Genomic DNA, 18,380 nt, shown 5'->3' with positions numbered 1-18,380 from the left:
GAGCAAAAGGGGCTCTTTTTGTATAACTACTCTAGGACCCCAAGTGTATCTTTTGCGGGGTATTATCAAAGTTGGTAGCCCTCTCTTGTTCTCCCTGAATTTCCCCCGTACCCAGCTTCATAACATGGGATTTAACTTTTGGTTTGCATGGCCTGGATTCCAAAAACCCGCGCAAGACCAAAGGCGTATCATATGGTTTCTGGAGCGCCGGTCCATATCGCATGACCTCGGATTATCTGGCTTTCATCATGCACCATTCACCAATTTTCTTTGTCAACAGAGCTCTGGATTCTCTACAAATGTCCAGGACCAAAAGATCGCGAATATGTTTGAGCTGTCGGTGCCATTCCGACAGCAGCACTACTTGGCAGGACTTGTATTAACCGAGCTGGCCGTCATCTTAGACCCAGAGGCCGAGGGGTGAGGTTCAAATATATTTTATTAACCCTGTCCTGTTAACCCCAGGCGCTTTTTTGTTTGGTTTGGTTCAGCGCATGCTGATTGACAGTTTAAACTTCTTTGTCTCTTATCAACATTTGAATTAAACCTTAGAATATTTTATTGATGTAATATTTAGATTGGGTCATCCATGCCTCGGATGTGTAAATTTACGTTAAGATATAATCCTTGCAATTACATTCCTTGACTCTTTTGCTGAGAATCCATAATTTCCTCGGCATGCATGTGACTTCTTTTTGCCTGATTGGCTGCTCAGAAAAATATGTGAGGTTTACTAATAAGTGGTGAGGGAATGAAGTGTAGCAAAATCACAGCACCCCGTACAACCTCTTTCACCCATCATAGACCCTTCTGTATCGTTTGCAGCGTCTCCTTGTTTGCCATCTTAGCCCCCATCACTTTGCGTGACTACGTTTCCCGTATTTTGTTACCCCATATGGCTGGGGGAGGGGTATGACTTTAGGATGTTTCCATATGTGATTAAAATGCCCAAGACTGCAGATTTATAGGTGGGGCCCTGTTAGACCCTCGCCCCATGGATGCCTTTACGCCTAAATTTCCCACACGCTGAAAGGTTAACCTGGAACACGCAGTTTAAATATTCTTTTAGTGCTATTTGCTCAGCCGAAGATAGCTAACCGCGGTTACTCAACTCCTTCCACAGCTTGTTTGGATTGCATAAGAAGGTCATCAATATGGTACATAACTTGCTATCTACCCACGACTCTGATCCCCGGTACGCTGATCCAGAGGTAAAGGCCCGCGTGGCTATGCTGTACCTCCCTCTGATTGGCATTGTCATGGAAACCGTGCCCCAACTGTACGATTTCACAGGTACCTATTTCTGCATTTCCGAGGTCACTGACCAAAAATCTGCCTTTGGGAGTCTCTTCTCGGTGGAACGGCTCCCCCTTTATTTGTTTCTGAACAATTGACCGCCTGGGATAAGTTACAAGACCTTGAATTTGTTTTCATGAACTTGTGCTAAAATTATTTTTAAAAGAAACCTTTAACAAATAATAAAATTAAATCTTTTGGGAAAAAAAGAGAATTTTGTGCACACAAACACACATAGTAGATATATATATATATATATATTAGTGTATGTATATTAACGATGTAAAATCATCAAAGTGATGTCCTCAGATCTCTCTGCTCTATCTCTGTCTAATCCCTTTTAACTCGTGCCAACATATTCTTCATGTTTTATCAAAGACCAAACAATACACGGTTACAAAGTTAGAATTAAAAACCTTGTTTGTTCTTTTTGTTTCCCCCCTTATTAGAAAGCCTTAACCAGCGAGGAAGGTCCAACTGCTCCTCAGGGGAGGATCATGAGAACGAAGGTGGAAGTATGATTAGTCAGACAGTCGCCATGGCAATCGCGGGAACCTCTGTCCCACAGCTCACAAGACCGAGCAGCTTTTTACTCACCACAAACGTAAGGAGATATGGGGTGTGGATGCTGGGTGACAGAAGAGACCTTTACAAAAAAGAATGTATTTCATATAAATACTTTTTAACATTCTGTATAACAAGTTTGGAGATCTTTTCTACTTACATTTTTGTCTTTTCTGCTGAGAAAAGGCTTTATCCCAGCATTAAACTGACCTCCTTCATCCTCGTGGGCTGCTTCTTTAACACGTAACTGGTGATGGGAAATATGCTCTACGCACCATTCAAAAGTTTGGGGTCACTGAGCTGTTTTCATGGAAAATAAGGACATTTCTGTCTGTAACATAATTACAAAAAGGGTTTTCTAACCACCAATTAGCCTTTTAAACTTAAACTTGGATCAGCAAACACAACGTGCCATTGGAACACAGGAGTGATGGGAGTGATAAAGGGCCATTGGAACACAGGAGTGATGGGAGTGATAAATGGCCATTGGAACACAGGAGTGATGGGAGTGATAAAGGGCCATTGAAACACAGGAGTGATGAGAGTGATAAAGGGCCATTGGAACACAGGAGTGATGAGAGTGATAAAGGGCCATTGGAACACAGGAGTGATGGGAGTGATAAAGGACCTCTGTACGCCTATGAAGAGATTCCATTAAAAATCAGCCATTTCCAGCTACAATAGTCATTTACAGCTGGATTTCTGATCCATTTCTTGTTATTTTAATGGCCAGAAATTGGTCTTCTTTCAAAAACAAGGACATAATGTTTGAACAGAAGGGGTGTATATATATATATATATATATATATATATATATATATATATATATATATATATATATATATATATATATATATATATATATATATATATACACCCCTTCTGTTCAAACATTATGTCCTTGTTTTTGAAAGAAGACCAATATATATATATATATATATATATATATATATATATATATATATATATATATATATGAAATAGGGGATCATTGCGCTTAAAATGTTAACGCAACATATAGACCCTTTTTTTTAAACTGGCATGCTTAACAGGAAAGTTGACATAGTATAGCATAGCACAGATACCGCTAAAGCTTAACAAATCATCCATTCTAGGTTCACCAGACAATTTAGCAAATTGATTATTTTAGTGTTTTTCCATGGAATTAAAAAGCGTAAAAACGTTTGTGCTGCTATGGCAACATTCCTATCCCTCTTAGGGCTTTCTACTTGTTTCATGTGGCAAACAGTCAGACCCGGAGGACATAGTGATGGAGTTATCTGCTGATAAATGTTATATTTAATCTCTTGTTGCCCTTCGCTCCGCAGTCCGCGAGGCAGCACGCGACCTTCTCAGCCGAGTCCAGTCGGAGCCTTTTGATTTGCTTGCTGTGGGTCTTGAAGAACGCCGATGAGACCGTCCTGCAGAAATGGTTCACCGACCTCTCCATCCTGCAGCTCAATCGGCTCCTTGACCTGCTTTACCTCTGTGTTTCGTGCTTCGAGTACAAGGTAGGTCCGAAAACCCAGAAATTCACAAACATTGTGCTTCATCGAGGTCCTGCTCAAGTAACCCGCCGCCGTATCTTATGTCTCAGGGCAAGAAGGCTTTTGAGCGCATGAACAGCTTGACGTTTAAGAAATCAAAAGACATGAGAGCCAAGCTGGAGGAAGCCATCCTCGGGAGCATCGGAGCCCGGCAGGAGATGGTCCGGAGAAGCAGAGGCCAGCTTGGTAGGTTTGCTGATGGAGGGAACCAGCGTGGCCCCTGGCTGATTTGTGGTGAATTATGGAAGCGGTTACAAGGTGTAAAACAATTTAGAAACCAAACCTCGGCGGGGTGAAAGTTTGTGTCGCAATCTCAGGGTTTTACCCCAGTCTCAGGGTAAAAGGGTAGATTCTCTGGCTCTGACAATCTTCTCCCCTGATTTAACGATACCTCAGCATTCCGATTGGTGCTGTTCTCACTGCTATCTCACAGCTGGAACCCCTGCTTGAATACAGGTGACTCTATTCAAAATATTGTTACCTCCTGACAAATTTCATAAGGACCATAATTAGAACCATTGGTTGCCACTATTAAGAAGTCGCTACAATGGAATCGTTTGGACAGGCTGTTTAGTGGTTAACGTTTAGAACAGCTTGTTGCTGAAAACATGAAATATTGGATTTATTAACCCCTTCGATACAATCAAAACACGCTCTGGCGATTAGCTGCCACTTATTTTATGTTCTTTGGCATTTATTAAAATGTGGAAATAACATTAAAGTGCTGTATTGTTTCTGTTTGTAGAGAGGAGTCCTTCCGGAAGTGCGTTTGGTAGTCAAGAAAACCTCCGCTGGAGAAAGGAAATGACTCACTGGCGACAGAACACCGACAAGCTGGAAAAGTACGGAATCTATTGTTACGTGTGCTTTTTAATAAATATTTATATTGGAACCAACTGCTATTCAGAAATGTTCTACAGGACACATACAAGTGTGGTGGGGTATCCATGGCTGCATGATTATTCCTCCCTATTATTATTTATCCTCTATTAAGTTGCTGAATGTTGTTGGCATTTTAAGGGTGGGAGGAGATGGGAGAGAACCTCAGGGGAGGAGACGGGAGAGAACCTCAGGGGAGGAGACTGATAAGTTAATGCTAGTTGTGTCACATTTAGACATGAAGGTTAACTCTTGAAGTACCGCTTTATATAACTATGTAACTATACTGTGTTGCCATAACAGACCTAGAGCATCACCCTCCATCTGAAACCCCAATATGTAACCCCCATCATCCGATTATGACCCCCCCCCAACATTAACATGCACTGGGATCACCTCCATGCTGGTCCGGGTGGGGGGTCCATGCCCCTTCTTGCTAGCGGCTGCGTAGGATATACAGTCACGTTCCCGCATTCTATACAGTGCGGGGCTGAAGAGCTTGCAGTTAGGCACAGTGGTTTTGGTCCCGTACCTAATGGTCCATGATGGGGTAGTAACTGCATCTACGTAGAGTGATGCCAGGCGTCTGCCTCCTGGGCGCCCAATAAACGCGTTTCTCGTTAAGATTTGGTGTCGTTGTGAAGACCTGCTGCTTCTGTTTTTTTCCTCCAGCCTAATTTGATATTTTTGGTTATTTTTCCACATGCGCTGTATATTTAGAAGCCACAAACCAGCCAGGTACCGTTGCATTGGTGTGGGTCCCTCTTTCCGTTGGATTTGTGCATCTTACACCCAGTCCTTGTAGATGTTCTAATGATTTAGAACCGGTTTAGTGTTTGGTGTCACTCATTGTGAGAGATTGTTTATCAGTAAATGTTTAACGTCACGTGATGTATGTTTAATACGTTTTGACTCCCGTGCGGAACGCTGTGGGCCCGCGCCGTCTGTCTCGTACCATCACCCATGCAGAAGGAACTATCATAGTATTCGTATTTACAAAGTCTCCTCCGAACTTGCTTCGAGACGGCCGGACAGAAGACGGCCCGTCGCAGAAATAACGGCTCGCATCTGACTTGTGGGCTCATAGTTTACCCCTTTCTTCTGTTACCGTACTTAGTCTTAGCATTTATATGGACACCTCTTGCACATGCTCAGTTGGACGCCCATCGAAGTCCGTGTGACCAGTAGTAGCCAATCGCGTGTGCGCTTATACGTACGTCGGTGTCAGATCCCACGCGCGTCATTGGCTTACCTGGAGTTTTACTGAGCATGTGCTAGAAGCATACTGAGGTACACTCCCTGCTTCCAGTAACGTCCGCCGGGGGAGGAGTTAATTCAGACACGAAAACTCCACTAATTGCACCAGAGTCCATGCAAAATGGACTGCCGTTAGAGGATCACAGAAGTGATACAGTTAGGGTACAAAAACCTTTTAGAGATGGAATAATTGATCCATTTATTGCTTTATGTTTTTAGGGTATTCTTTTCGTTCAGTTTTTCCCCGAGTGTTAGTTATGTTAGGATAAACCTGCCAGCCTCGTTGCGCAGACATGGAGTGCCGGTCATTGAGTCCTACTCACCGCCTGCCGAGTTGCCTGCTCATCTCTTACCGCCTAACACCAGCTTTTACTTCCCATCTCATGTCTGTCGGGCATCGGTTTGCAATCATGCCTGTAAGGGCTCTTTAACTAAACGTTTGTCTGTCCTCCGCGCGTCCCACCAACCGCGGGTTAACCAATACTCACTTTAGGAACCCAAATGATTAAATGTCCTCCGGTTCCCGACAGCGACCGGTAACTTGTTTTGTCTCTTTGCTTTTGGAAGGGGCTTCACATAAGCTCTATAAACATCGAGTGGAACTCGAAAGAGAACTCAATCGTACAGATTCCTGCATCTCGAGACTTAACATTTTCCTCGGGACATTCCACAGCTGTCGTTTATTTATTTTATTTTTTTTTTGGGTTCTTGTCTAAGATCCAGGGCAGAATTGGACCACGAAGCTCTTATAGATGGGAACCTGGCTACTGAAGCCAATTTGATCATCCTGGACACCCTGGAGATCGTAGTTCAGGTGAGAATCCATCCGCAAACCGCGGGCAGAATTTATAAGAAATATATGGATTCTTCCCACTTTGTGTTTGTTTTTGTTTTTTTAATTCCTAAGCCGGGGGTCAGCTGTACCCGTCGTTTAAACAGGTTCTGTTTGTACAGACGGTTTCCATGACCGAGTCCAAGGAGAGCATCTTGGGAGGGGTGCTGAAGACCCTCTTACACAGCATGGCGTGCAATCAGAGCGCCCTCTATCTGCAGCACTGCTTTGCCACGCAGAGAGCCCTCGTCTCAAAGGTAAGACTCAAAATGCTTTTCTACGTACGCTTCGCGTAGCACAGACTCCTAGGTTTTAGGCGATAAACGTGGAGGCGCAGAGACGTTTCCCTCGTTTATTTGGGGCTCCTTGGGCTCTTATTCACGAGGTTACGGGAATCGCTCTGCGATGTATCCTGGAACAGCCTCTGAAACTTTGTGTTTAAAAACCATATTGCCTCCTTCTAGAAATGACACCTGTTTTCCAATATTTGTTATATATTAATAAATTTTTTATATTTGGGAAATCTTACAGAATTCTCCATAATCACAGAGACGCCGATTTTTTTGTAAAAAAATTTTAACGCACATGTTTTTGTTAAATATTTTTAATTTGATGACATTAAGACATATTGTATATTTGGGAAATTTTATGGAATTCTCCATCAATACAGAGACACCATTTTTTTGTTAAATATTTGATCATAACATTAATACATTTTCTATATTTGGGATTTTTTACAGAATTCTCTAAATTTACAGACACACCACTTTTTTTGTTAAATATTTTCAGAAAAAAATATTAAAAATTTAATGACACTAAGCACATTTTTAATATGTATATTTGGGAAATCTTACAGGATTCTCCATAATAACAGAGACGCCACTTTTTTGTTAAATATTTTAAACTTCATGACATGAATACATTTTGGATATTTGGGAAACTTTTAACGCATTGACTGAAACTGCCTTTTTCTTCCTCGTGCCAGTTCCCCGAGCTCTTGTTTGAGGAGGAGACGGAGCAATGTGCCGATCTTTGCCTCCGGTTACTCCGGCACTGCAGCAGCAGCATCGGCACCATCCGCTCTCACGCCAGCGCCTCGCTCTACCTGCTCATGCGTCAGAACTTTGAGATCGGAAACGTAAGCGCTACCAAAAATCTTCTGTCCCGAAAGTCCTTGCCTTCCCGGGAGGGGGTATCCCTTGGATCCTCGTTTAGTAACTCGGGGTTCTTTGCTCTTACTTCGGGCTCCAGAATATTTGCTACCATTTCATGGAGTGGCTTTTTTTCTGACAATTGTTTCTGTTTCGCAGAACTTTGCCCGGGTTAAAATGCAGGTGACCATGTCCCTGTCCTCGCTCGTCGGAACATCTCAGAATTTCAACGAAGAGTTTTTAAGACGGTCGCTCAAGACTATTTTAACGTACGCCGAGGAGGATCTGGAGCTCCGGGAAACCACATTTCCAGACCAGGTAGGAAAACCTTTTGGATGGCGCCGTAACATTTTTGCCCTTACCGTAACACGAGATTCCTTTCTTGATTCCCGGAGGATCATTTCTCATCCTCACTTGGTGGGATGTTTCACGTAGGAGCGTTCTAGAGCCAAACACAGTAAGAGTGTTTTGTATTTCACATACTTATATGCAAAAAAAAAAAAAAAGCATTAAAAACACTCATTTATTAGTTTGTATCCTTAAAATCAATAAGGAGGTATGTTTAGCAAACACATATTACATGGCAGATAATCCATTGTAATTGTCAATAGACTATTATCTCGTTGTAATAAGGATTCTTTGGGCTTACAACCAATTTGTTTATAAGAGCCGAATTGATTTATTTCAGGTTCAAGATCTGGTTTTCAATCTTCACATGATCCTCTCCGATACGGTTAAAATGAAGGAGCATCAGGAGGATCCAGAGATGCTGATTGACCTGATGTACAGGTATGACCCATGCAATGCATAGAGGGCCGGTCTGGTACACCAAAGGTTAATTAACCTACAGAAGAAATGTGACTCTTTCAGAGACCTCTACCTGTCCAAAGCAAAGCGACATTATTTGCTGGGTATAATATACGTAGCAGGAATTCTGATGCAAAGTTGGAAGCCATCTTGTCGCTATAGCAACCAATTCCCTTTTTTTTGCTTTGCTGATAAGAAAGTTTTTCCAACTTTGTTGCCACGTTGATATATATATATAAAAATCCCAGAGAAGCACATGGACCGCGTGATCTATATGAACACGTATGAATGGCTCCCATCGATCCAAAAACGCACACACCCCCCTGTAAATTGTGTCCATAAAATGTTTTCCTTTTTTCCCCTTTTTGTGTCAGAATTGCTAAAGGATATCAGACCTCGCCTGACCTGCGCTTAACTTGGCTTCAAAACATGGCAGGAAAACACTCGGAACGGAGCAACCACGCGGAGTCTGCGCAGTGCCTCGCTCACTCCGCCGCTCTGGTCGCTGAATATCTGAGCATGTTGGAAGATCGCAAGTACCTCCCGGTGGGGTGCGTGACCTTCCAGGTAATAAGGCACTGGGGCAACTGCCGTACAAGGTAACCCTAGCTGTATAAACACGACAGCAAACCTCTCCCTGATGCGCAGATTGAGATCGTACGTGACGCGGTTACACGAGCCGCAGCGAGTGACGGCCGATTGCTGCCGCCGTTCTATATTCTCGTACTGAACACGCTGCTCAGTAACACGTTTACTTTGGCAGAACATTTCCTCCAATGTCTTGGAAGAGTCCGCCGTGTCGGACGACGTGGTGTCGCCGGATGAAGAGGGAATCTGCTCCGGCAAGTATTTCACCGAGGCCGGTCTGGTGGGACTTCTGGAGCAAGCAGCGGCTTCGTTCTCAATGGTACGGCGCTTTCACACCCCACGTGTTTCTAACTCAACCCCTGTGTTAATCCAACAGAAAAAGACACATTTCTACTGAATTTTAAATGAACGCTAACTATATTTCGGTAAACTGCTCAAAAAATCAGGAATATCACATTGGACTATACCAGGCTGGTGCATGATGGGACTTGTAGTTCACTAACAGCTGCAGTGTCCAAAGCTACACATCTCTGCTCTACATATATATATATAGATAGATAGATATGGAATGGCTCACAGTCATGGATATTTTTTTTGTAAATCACAAAGGAATTAGTAGTTTTAAAAAAATATATATATTTTAATTGAAGAATTTTGTTCATTTAAAAAAGTTTTTTGAAAGAAAACTTTCCTTGGTGTCATTGCTGCTATGATGGGACCCACGATATAACCATGTAATAGGAGGACTTTTATGCTTCCAGTGGCACAGACCCTTTTCTCTACTGCTTTCTCCATCGCGGTCCGCCTGTCGGCCAATATCCGGGCGCGCAGACCCCCGAAGCCTAACTTCTGAGCGTCTTTTTTCCAGGCTGGCATGTACGAAGCTGTGAACGAAGTCTATAAAGTACTTATTCCGATACACGAAGCCAACAGAGACGCCAAGAAGCTGTGTACTATTCACGGGAAACTCCAAGAGGCTTTCAGCAAGATCGTCCATCAGGTAAAAAGCAACTACGCCGTCTCTGTGTATTCCCTTCACTTCTAATACACGGCACATACGTCATATCTACAGAGTCCGATCTCTGCGTGTTAAAGTGGCTCGTTTCTTATATCGTCTCCTTAGGGAAACATTAAAAATAGTTTTTTGGGTTTTTTTAAATGCACAAAACCTTTAAAAAAATTATTTAATTGTCCCCTGGGGACTGAAAAGACGTTGGCTTATGTTGAGATACCATGATGATCATCGTCGGACCGTATACTGTCCAAACCTAGACTGTTGGGCCAGTGGGCACCTATTATTAAGGTGACAAATCTCCTTTTATTTATCTTGATCTGGAATATATAAAGAAAGTCCGTGCACCTTAAACACAGAATATTTATGAGGAGTTTTTCCATTCTGGCGATGAGGGTTAATAGGTCCCCTCACTCCGATTAAGTTCTTTTGATGTTGTGTTTGAGGACTTGATGTGAAGTCCTGCTGGGGTTTAAAGCCCCCGATCTGTCCGTAATGATTTTGTGTGTGATGGAAGCTTCCGTGTAACACGTGAATACATACAGATTCTTTTTTGTTTTGTCACACAGAGTACTGGCTGGGAGGTAGGTAACGCGAGTCGGTAAACTTTCTCATGTCATGCTTGGCCCACATGTGCTAGCTGTGGGACGTCTGTGTGCTGCGAGCGGAACCCGTTAACCAAAAAGCGTTTCGCTAGTCACGGCCATCACGGCGGGGTAGTGCATGGACATCAAAACACACGGTTTCACTAATAACGTCCGGCCAGCGATCCGCGTTTCACCAGTGGGTTTGTTCATCGTGAAAAATACGTTTCTTCTCCTTCCATCAGCATCTCTTTCAGTTCTCACCCCCAACGAAGGGGTCGATTTAGAGAAATCACTTCCTGGGCAACATGCAATCTATTTTTTTAATGTTATTTTGGATTTGTTTTATAGATTATTATTATTATTACTATTATATAACTATTATATTATAATATTACTATTATTATCATTATTATGAATTGTTACGCATGGTCAATAGTATTTTTTGTTATTAAACCGGATACTTTGTATTCAACCAGTGCCTGAAAAAGTTTTCTGTCGCTTGCATGGAGACGTACCTGCCGCACTTTGTAGAAATGAAATTAATTTTAATGGCCGGAGTCTCGGAGGCCGGTAAATAAAATAAAAATAAAAAGTTGTGTTGATGCTAAATCGACCCCTGAAGTGAAAATTTGAACTCGTACCCATCCTGACATCATGCAGTCATCCGATCGCATGATAACTCGCATCCGCCCCGCATGTTTCTGCTCGCATGCCCTCTCTCCGCTCACTAACATCCAGGTCTGTATGCCGCATGCCTCCCATCACGTCTATTAACCGTGTGATTGCCTGCAGGACTCACGATACATTGTTATTCCGCGTGTTCCGGCACATCAAAGTGGTGAACTTAATCCTAGATTAAAAGCGCTATTTGCTGCACGTCTCGCTGGTCCCCAAAGGATCGGCATTAAGTTCACTTCATTTGTTTGCTGCCTGTGCTTATCTTTATTTTTTATTATTATTTTATTTTTATTTTACTTTTTTTGAAAATTTCCCTAATTAAAGTACTTTCTGTTCTCTCCTCTTGTTGCCCTGGTCGCTGATTCTCCTCCCCATTTTTACTCTTGTCTGTTTTGGTAAGTTCTGCTTTTGTGGAAATGTGTGTGTTTTTTAATAAATTCAGCTAAAAATATATATATATTTTTTTTGCTATGCCAGTAAAAGTATACAAATTATTTATTGACTTTTGTACTAGAATATTTTGTTAATAAATGTATATTTTATAGGAACTCAATTGTCCCCCCCCTACTCGGCCAATTTTTGCTCAAATATTCATGTATGTGTAAATATTTTACAAACATACTAAAAATGGCAGTTTTAGAAGGCTCATCATTTAATATCTGGCCTTGTAATATTTTTAATGACATTGATATTTTTGTGGGGACTCGTGTCTCTAATGAAAAAAGCCATACATATTTATTTTTAAATAGAAAAATTATTTTGTCCTTTTGTAATTTTCCCTTAATTAATTATATATATATATTTTTTAATAAAAGCACAATTGTGTTGTTTTATTTCTAGTTAAAAAATAATATATATATATATATATAGTGATATATTAACATAAATTTATAAATTATTTTAAAAAATGGCCAATTTAATCAATTTCATATAAATATATATATATATGTATATATAAAATAAAAAAATTAAATGTAAATTATATTCATATATTGTAAATCTTATATATTGATCAAACTGATTTTTTTATAAAAGTACAATTGTCTTTCTAGTTAAATGGTAGACAATTTAACAAATCTAGTAATCTATTAACATTTATAAATAATTGAAAAAAAAAAGTTTCAATTTAGTTAACTGGCAAAATATGATACTTTTTTATTTCTTAAAATGTGTAGGTCGTCATCATGCATAATAACAGCTGTGGTCTTTTAACTCATGGTGGCTGTTTTCCGCTATTTCAATTCTTTAACAGCTATTTGGCGTTATCCTCTCCTTTAAAGCGGCTCTATTATTTTTTTCCAGAAAATAATAGTATTTTAGAGCTTTAGTGGCCTGTAAACCGCTCTGCTATTCTGCTTATTGCAACGGGGGGGGGGGGGGGGCTCTGTGATCTTCGCCTGACAGTCGTGGTTGATAAAAGCCATTATTTTTATTAAATTGATTTATTTATTCTGGTACTTTAGTTGAATCTTTTCACTTATGACCTACTTTACATTAATCAGCCAAGCCTAAACATTTGCCTCCTTCCTGTATTAATAAAAATTTAAATGTTTCGGCTGTTTTTAGTATATTTGAAATATATGCCTCATAGCAAATGATGCTAGCGGCATATATATATATATATATATATATATATATATATATATATATATACACACTCGTATGTAATAAGGGGTCAGGTTAAGTGATGGTTAAAAGTGCTAATTGCCTTTAATACAAACCCGAGGGCCAGTCTGTAGGAAAGGGTTAAATATGTCAACATACTGAACCATTTTAAAAAAATTTAGATTTTTTTTTTTATTATTATTGTTATTTAAAAAAAAAATTACAAATAAAAGCTGTTGTTAGTGGACAGGACCGCTTAGAATAATTTTTTTTTCTAATTTTTCACATAAGACATAAGCTGATTTCTATGGACGTAATGATTGAAAAGATACCGCGGGTGTTATATATTGGTCACATCTTGAGGTTTTTTGTTTTTTTTGTTTTTACCTTTTTTCCCCGGTATTAGCACCTGCAGACTCTTAAAATCACCCTCAGTGTGTCTTTGTTGCGTGTGGGGTAGAAAAGTGTAAGGGATTGACGGTTAAGGCAGCTTCAGATCTAAATCTTAACGCACTTCATCAGTAGTTTAGTTGATGGTTTTGATATCGATATTCATGAGTTCGTTAAATGGTTAAAATTCCCGATATTCTGGAATTTGGTGCAGCGCGGGATCCGACTCCCCGCTCGTGATTCCTCTCCTAGACCGTGTTCTGATCAGCGTTCCCTTGCACTTTAGGACGGGAAGCGGATGTTTGGGACGTATTTCCGAGTCGGTTTTTATGGGACCAAATTTGGAGATTTAGATGAACAAGAATTTGTGTACAAAGAACCAGCAATCACAAAACTGGCTGAAATTTCTCATAGATTGGAGGTAACGCACATTATTTTTATGGATACATCCATGCATTTAATGTACACTTTTTATTCTTGATGGATTATATATATATATATATATATATATATATATATGTGTGTGTATGAATATATATATATATATATGTATATTATATATGTAATTTTTTATGTATATTGCTTCCGTGTTGCATTTACACATTAAATCTCTTCATTTTTCGTTAAGGGTTTTTACGGAGAGAGGTTTGGAGAAGATGTCGTAGAAGTGATCAAAGATTCAAATCCGGTGGATAAATGTAAATTAGATCCCAACAAGGTAACTTCAAATCTGCCGTTTCCAGCTACAATAGTCATTTACAGCATTAACCCCGTCTGCGCTGGATTTCCGATCCATTTCATGTTATTTTAATGGCCAAAATTTTGCTTTTCTTTCAAAAACAAGGACATTTCTAAGTGACCCCAAACTTTTGTAAGTTGCTGCCTGTCACCCCTGACCTGACGCTCTCTGCCATTTGCTCCTCTGTCCTGCACACCGTCCCATTCTCAGGTTTAACATGAATTTGCCGCGTCTTTCCTCGATTACATTTAGTAAATTTGTTGGTTTTTTTTTTCTGAATATGTTCTTTACTTTTCTCCAGGCCTTTATCCAGATAACCTACGTGGAGCCGTACTTCGACACGTACGAAATGAAGGACAGGATCACGTATTTTGATAAAAACTATAACTTGCGCCGTTTCATGTACTGCACGCCCTTCACCTTAGATGGTAGAGCCCATGGGGAGCTTCACGAGCAGTTCAAGCGAAAAACCATCCTGACCACATCCCATGCCTTCCCGTATATAAAGACCAGGATCAACGTCATCCACAAGGAGGAGGTGAGTCCTCCGGAGCCCTTATTCATGTCTGCAAATCCTCTTCTGTTTGTTCTCCTGCTAGAGCGGGTATCGAAAACTCAAAGGGTCGTATTTGTCTTCTATACCGTATTATAGAATTAAATATTTACTTCTATATTCCATAGATCATTCTGACCCCTATAGAAGTTGCGATAGAAGACATGCAGAAGAAGACTCAGGAGTTGGCCTTTGCGACGCACCAAGATCCGGCCGACCACAAAATGTTGCAGATGGTCCTTCAAGGTTCGGTGGGAACCACCGTGAACCAGGTTGGTCTTCTGTCACATGAGGTCCTTCAATTCTCACCCTTCAATGACCGTAAAAATCACACAAGTAGAGCGTTGCGTGAATGTACGTGTCGTATCACACAACAGAATTATTTAGGATTCCTGTAAATTCCAAACGTATCGAGATCCATTCCTGCTTCAGGACAGACGGTCCGAGTTCACTTTGGTAGAGCTCTAGAAACTGTAGGACTTCTCCATACTTAGTAAAGGCTGAAGACCGTTGATTTTTTTTATTTTGGAGAATATTTATTAATTATTTAGTTTAAATGTTTAATGGGACGCTGCTGCCCCCAAGCGCATTAACAATAATGCTTTCTTCCCGCAGGGCCCTCTAGAGGTTGCTCAAGTGTTTTTGTCCGAAATTCCCAACGACCCGAAGCTCTTCCGACATCACAATAAACTGAGACTCTGTTTCAAAGACTTCACAAAAAGGTGGGCCGCTCCTTGGACAGCTATTTCTATCTCTGACTTATGTCTTTGCCCGCGGGCTGTTCTGGGAGCGAGCGGATTAAGTGTATCGATGCCGGCGAGATAGCAGTTCGTATCTGACGTGCTATATAATAGATTTAAGAGCTGTGCGCAGCATGCAGAGCGCAATATTTTTATGCCCCCCCCCCCCTGAACATAATCAGCTCTTGAGTTGTAATTCACTCCCGCTGGAGGCATCTTGAGGATAAAAAGGGGTATTTCTCAATTACTGTGTTTTGGTTCAGGTGCGAAGACTCCCTGCGCAAGAACAAGAGCCTGATTGGTCCGGATCAGAAAGAATATCAGAGGGAATTGGAGAGAAATTACCACCGACTGAAAGAAGCTCTGCAGCCCCTCATCAACAGAAAGATCCCACAGTTATACAAGACGGTCATTCCTGTCACCTGTCACAGGTAACCCGCCAGTGCCACACGAATGTGGCCTGCAGTGCATTGAATACTGGGTGATTTAACCCCTGAGTACCAAAGCTAGGGCACTACGCAGCTTTATTAGTCCCTGAAAGCATAGGTTGAGCCTGAAAACTGCTGCAGACCACTTTAAATAAAAGACATTTACAGCTATGTTGGAAAAGTTCCCTGTGCTGTATTTGTACACTTTTGATTCTGCCCAAATGCGCTCCTAGTCAGTACTGCCTATTACATTATCTACGTTTTGGAATTTATTATACCTTTTGGAAATTATGCTGCAGTTCATATAACCCCCTGTACTGTATAGCTAACGTTGATCTGTGTGAATGACCCCTCACCTGAGAGCTTACCGAGTACAGACCCCGGAATCTGCTGCCAGTTTCCTACCCAGTGCATTTGCAGAGAGAGAAATCCTTACTAAAAGCCACTCAGGGCTCCTCGTGGGCGGTCTTTAGGCAACCTGCGTATAAAAGTGATAGTACATGCTGCAGATCTTACACATACTAAACATCATCTCCCATGTGCTTCAGAGATTCTTTCAGCAGAATGAGCCTCCGGAAAATTGACCTGTGAAGCACTTTGGATCCAATTCGTAAATATTACTGATGGGGGAACAAGGCGAAAAAGCGTCACGGCTTTTACCGAATCAAATTCTGCACAAGTCCTGGAGGGAATGGCTCTGCCAACATCAAACTGGTACTAGGGTCGGCTACATTTTGTGTTAGTACGTACTGATCGGATAATTTCCTAGGTACAAAAACTTGTTTTTAACCACTATTTATAGCACATGCAAAATTAGCCTGTATTTAGTTAGTATTTAATTTATAGTCAAAACATTGTCTTTTTTTTTTTTTTTAAAAAAGGTACTATCCAAAATGTGCATTCTTGTTTTTGTCTCAAAGGAAAAAGAAACAGAATGTAACAAGATTTTGTGGATGGAATTAATTTTATAGCGATACAAACACTACATGAAACATCTATTTTAAGATTCTGGCCACTTCAAAACTTTGGACACTTAATTATAAAAAAAATAAATAAAAAAATCTAAAATTGAGGGATATTGAGGCCCGGCAACTGTTTAAAGTATTTTTTTTTAATCTTTTAACCCCTCTCATTTTGAAAGGGATAATAATCATTTGTTTTTAATGTTTCTCATCTCTCAGAAAGCCACGGTTTGGTAATTCCATGGAGTAATCATGTAGATTTAGAGTGATATAAAAGGTACTTGCTTTTAGGTTTTACAGATACTGTGTTGCTGTTACAGAAAGAGAAAATCAAATAAGAATTTATAGGCAAACGGATGTTGCGCCAATTTGCACAAATTTTTTTTTTTAATGCATAATTTTAGTTTTGGGGCAATTTAATTAGAAATATTCTTTTTTTTAAAAAAATCATATTAATTTGGTATTCCATATATAACGAACATTTTAGCAGGACTGCTCCACCCTTCTTATTATAGAATAATAGATACTTAGTATTGTTAATCTTTGAAGATCAGGGTCATCTATGTTTCCAGCTTAATGAAATGATTTTTCACCCCATTTCTGTATGCGACGCTCCTGTCTTCTCTGGGTTTGGAAATATTCCAAAAAAACATTAATAAATATTCAGGTATTAAGACAACCAAACATCATTGAGAATTGCTTTACAGAAAGGTCACTATTTATTTAGGCACGAGTTTAACCCTACCCTGTATATTTTGTATTGTTATTTGGACCGATGTATAACAAATTAAAACATACTTTTTCAAAATGTCATTTATTGTCACATGAGAAATCTTTTACAAAAAAAAATATATATATATATATATTATATAGGATAACGTCAACAAATCTCAAAGCTATTGCTCAAAAATACTTACATCCCGGATTATAGCTACAGAATCAGTGTTCCTGGCACTACTAAATGGTGAAAAAAATATCAAATTGCTGAAGTGCGTAAAAAAATCTGCTGTAGTATCACTCGTTACAGAGATCCAAACTGCCTCGGGACAGCAACACCAGCCCTGGGGATCGGGAGCCTCATGAGATGGGTTTCCATGCTGCACATGGGCTGGAGATCACTGTGCACAACGTCAAGCTTCAGCTGGAGTGACGTAAAGCCACGGCCACTGGAGCAGCGGGAACTATCTCGCTTTACTATCTGATAGTCTGATGACTGAATCTGTGTTCAGTGGATGGCAGAACGCTGCCCACCGGAATGCATAGCGCCTGCTATAACGTTTGGTGGAGGAGGGATAACGGTCTGGGGCTGGGTTTCATTAAACATCATAGCCGTCCCAGAAGAGCAGAGGCTGTTACAGCCGTAAACTCCATATTCAACTGCCGTGGTTTTTGGAATGGGATGTCCGACAAACTCATAAGTGTGATGGTCAGGTGTCCATACAGACACACTAATAAAAATACCAGTATCACCTAAATCACTGTCCTTACAGGCAACTAAATAACAATACCTACACATTGAGACAAAGTATAAAATATTTTAATATTGCAGGATGCAAGAGTTTGTCAGGAAGGATAAAAACAGTGACTGTAATACGCAGCTGCATTATACCAAATAGCTTTACACTCTGTAAATTAGTTATAGGAATATACAGAAGCCGCACCTCAAATATTTGTCAAACCCCCACTAGACCCCCGTATTGCGTTAGATACATTATTGCAGTTTAAAGGCAGAAATGGTTGCTGTGATGCATTAGTGAGGTCATTG

The 18,380-nt window shown here is 40.4% G+C and overlaps 1 protein-coding gene across 10 annotated transcripts in view; it reads left to right on the top strand.

Moving 5' to 3' along the window:
* LOC149282163 (dedicator of cytokinesis protein 7-like) overlaps positions 1–16,244 on the top strand; it is a 54,133-nt gene extending 37,889 nt beyond the window's left edge. For 2 of the 10 annotated variants that reach the window (XM_089498607.1, XM_089498602.1), the window contains 22 exons: positions 281–420; positions 1,124–1,293; positions 1,746–1,900; positions 3,189–3,371; positions 3,458–3,593; positions 4,153–4,249; positions 6,261–6,357; positions 6,498–6,632; positions 7,361–7,513; positions 7,686–7,844; positions 8,215–8,315; positions 8,708–8,900; positions 9,097–9,240; positions 9,790–9,921; positions 10,503–10,517; positions 13,489–13,614; positions 13,822–13,911; positions 14,234–14,470; positions 14,614–14,757; positions 15,101–15,207; positions 15,489–15,656; positions 16,202–16,244. In XM_089498607.1, the coding sequence (XP_089354733.1) occupies positions 281–420; positions 1,124–1,293; positions 1,746–1,900; positions 3,189–3,371; positions 3,458–3,593; positions 4,153–4,249; positions 6,261–6,357; positions 6,498–6,632; positions 7,361–7,513; positions 7,686–7,844; positions 8,215–8,315; positions 8,708–8,900; positions 9,097–9,240; positions 9,790–9,921; positions 10,503–10,517; positions 13,489–13,614; positions 13,822–13,911; positions 14,234–14,470; positions 14,614–14,757; positions 15,101–15,207; positions 15,489–15,656; positions 16,202–16,244 (2,925 nt within the window). Of the gene's footprint in view, positions 1–280; positions 421–1,123; positions 1,294–1,745; positions 1,901–3,188; positions 3,372–3,457; positions 3,621–4,152; positions 4,250–5,006; positions 5,025–6,260; positions 6,358–6,497; positions 6,633–7,360; positions 7,514–7,685; positions 7,845–8,214; positions 8,316–8,707; positions 8,901–9,096; positions 9,241–9,789; positions 9,922–10,502; positions 10,518–13,479; positions 13,615–13,821; positions 13,912–14,233; positions 14,471–14,613; positions 14,758–15,100; positions 15,208–15,488; positions 15,657–16,201 lie in introns of all 10 variants that reach the window. The other 8 variants (XM_089498605.1, XM_089498598.1, XM_089498608.1 and 5 more) reach the window with 6 other exon arrangements.
* Positions 16,245–18,380: the final 2,136 nt, after the last annotated feature.

The sequence above is a fragment of the Sceloporus occidentalis genome, unplaced genomic scaffold (assembly GCF_023333645.1).
Source record: "Sceloporus occidentalis isolate IW3139 unplaced genomic scaffold, rSceOcc1.0.p SCAF_122, whole genome shotgun sequence".
Lineage (NCBI taxonomy): Eukaryota > Metazoa > Chordata > Lepidosauria > Squamata > Phrynosomatidae > Sceloporus > Sceloporus occidentalis.
Note: the sequence above shows the minus strand (reverse complement) of the source record. Positions and strands in the feature narration are given on the sequence as shown.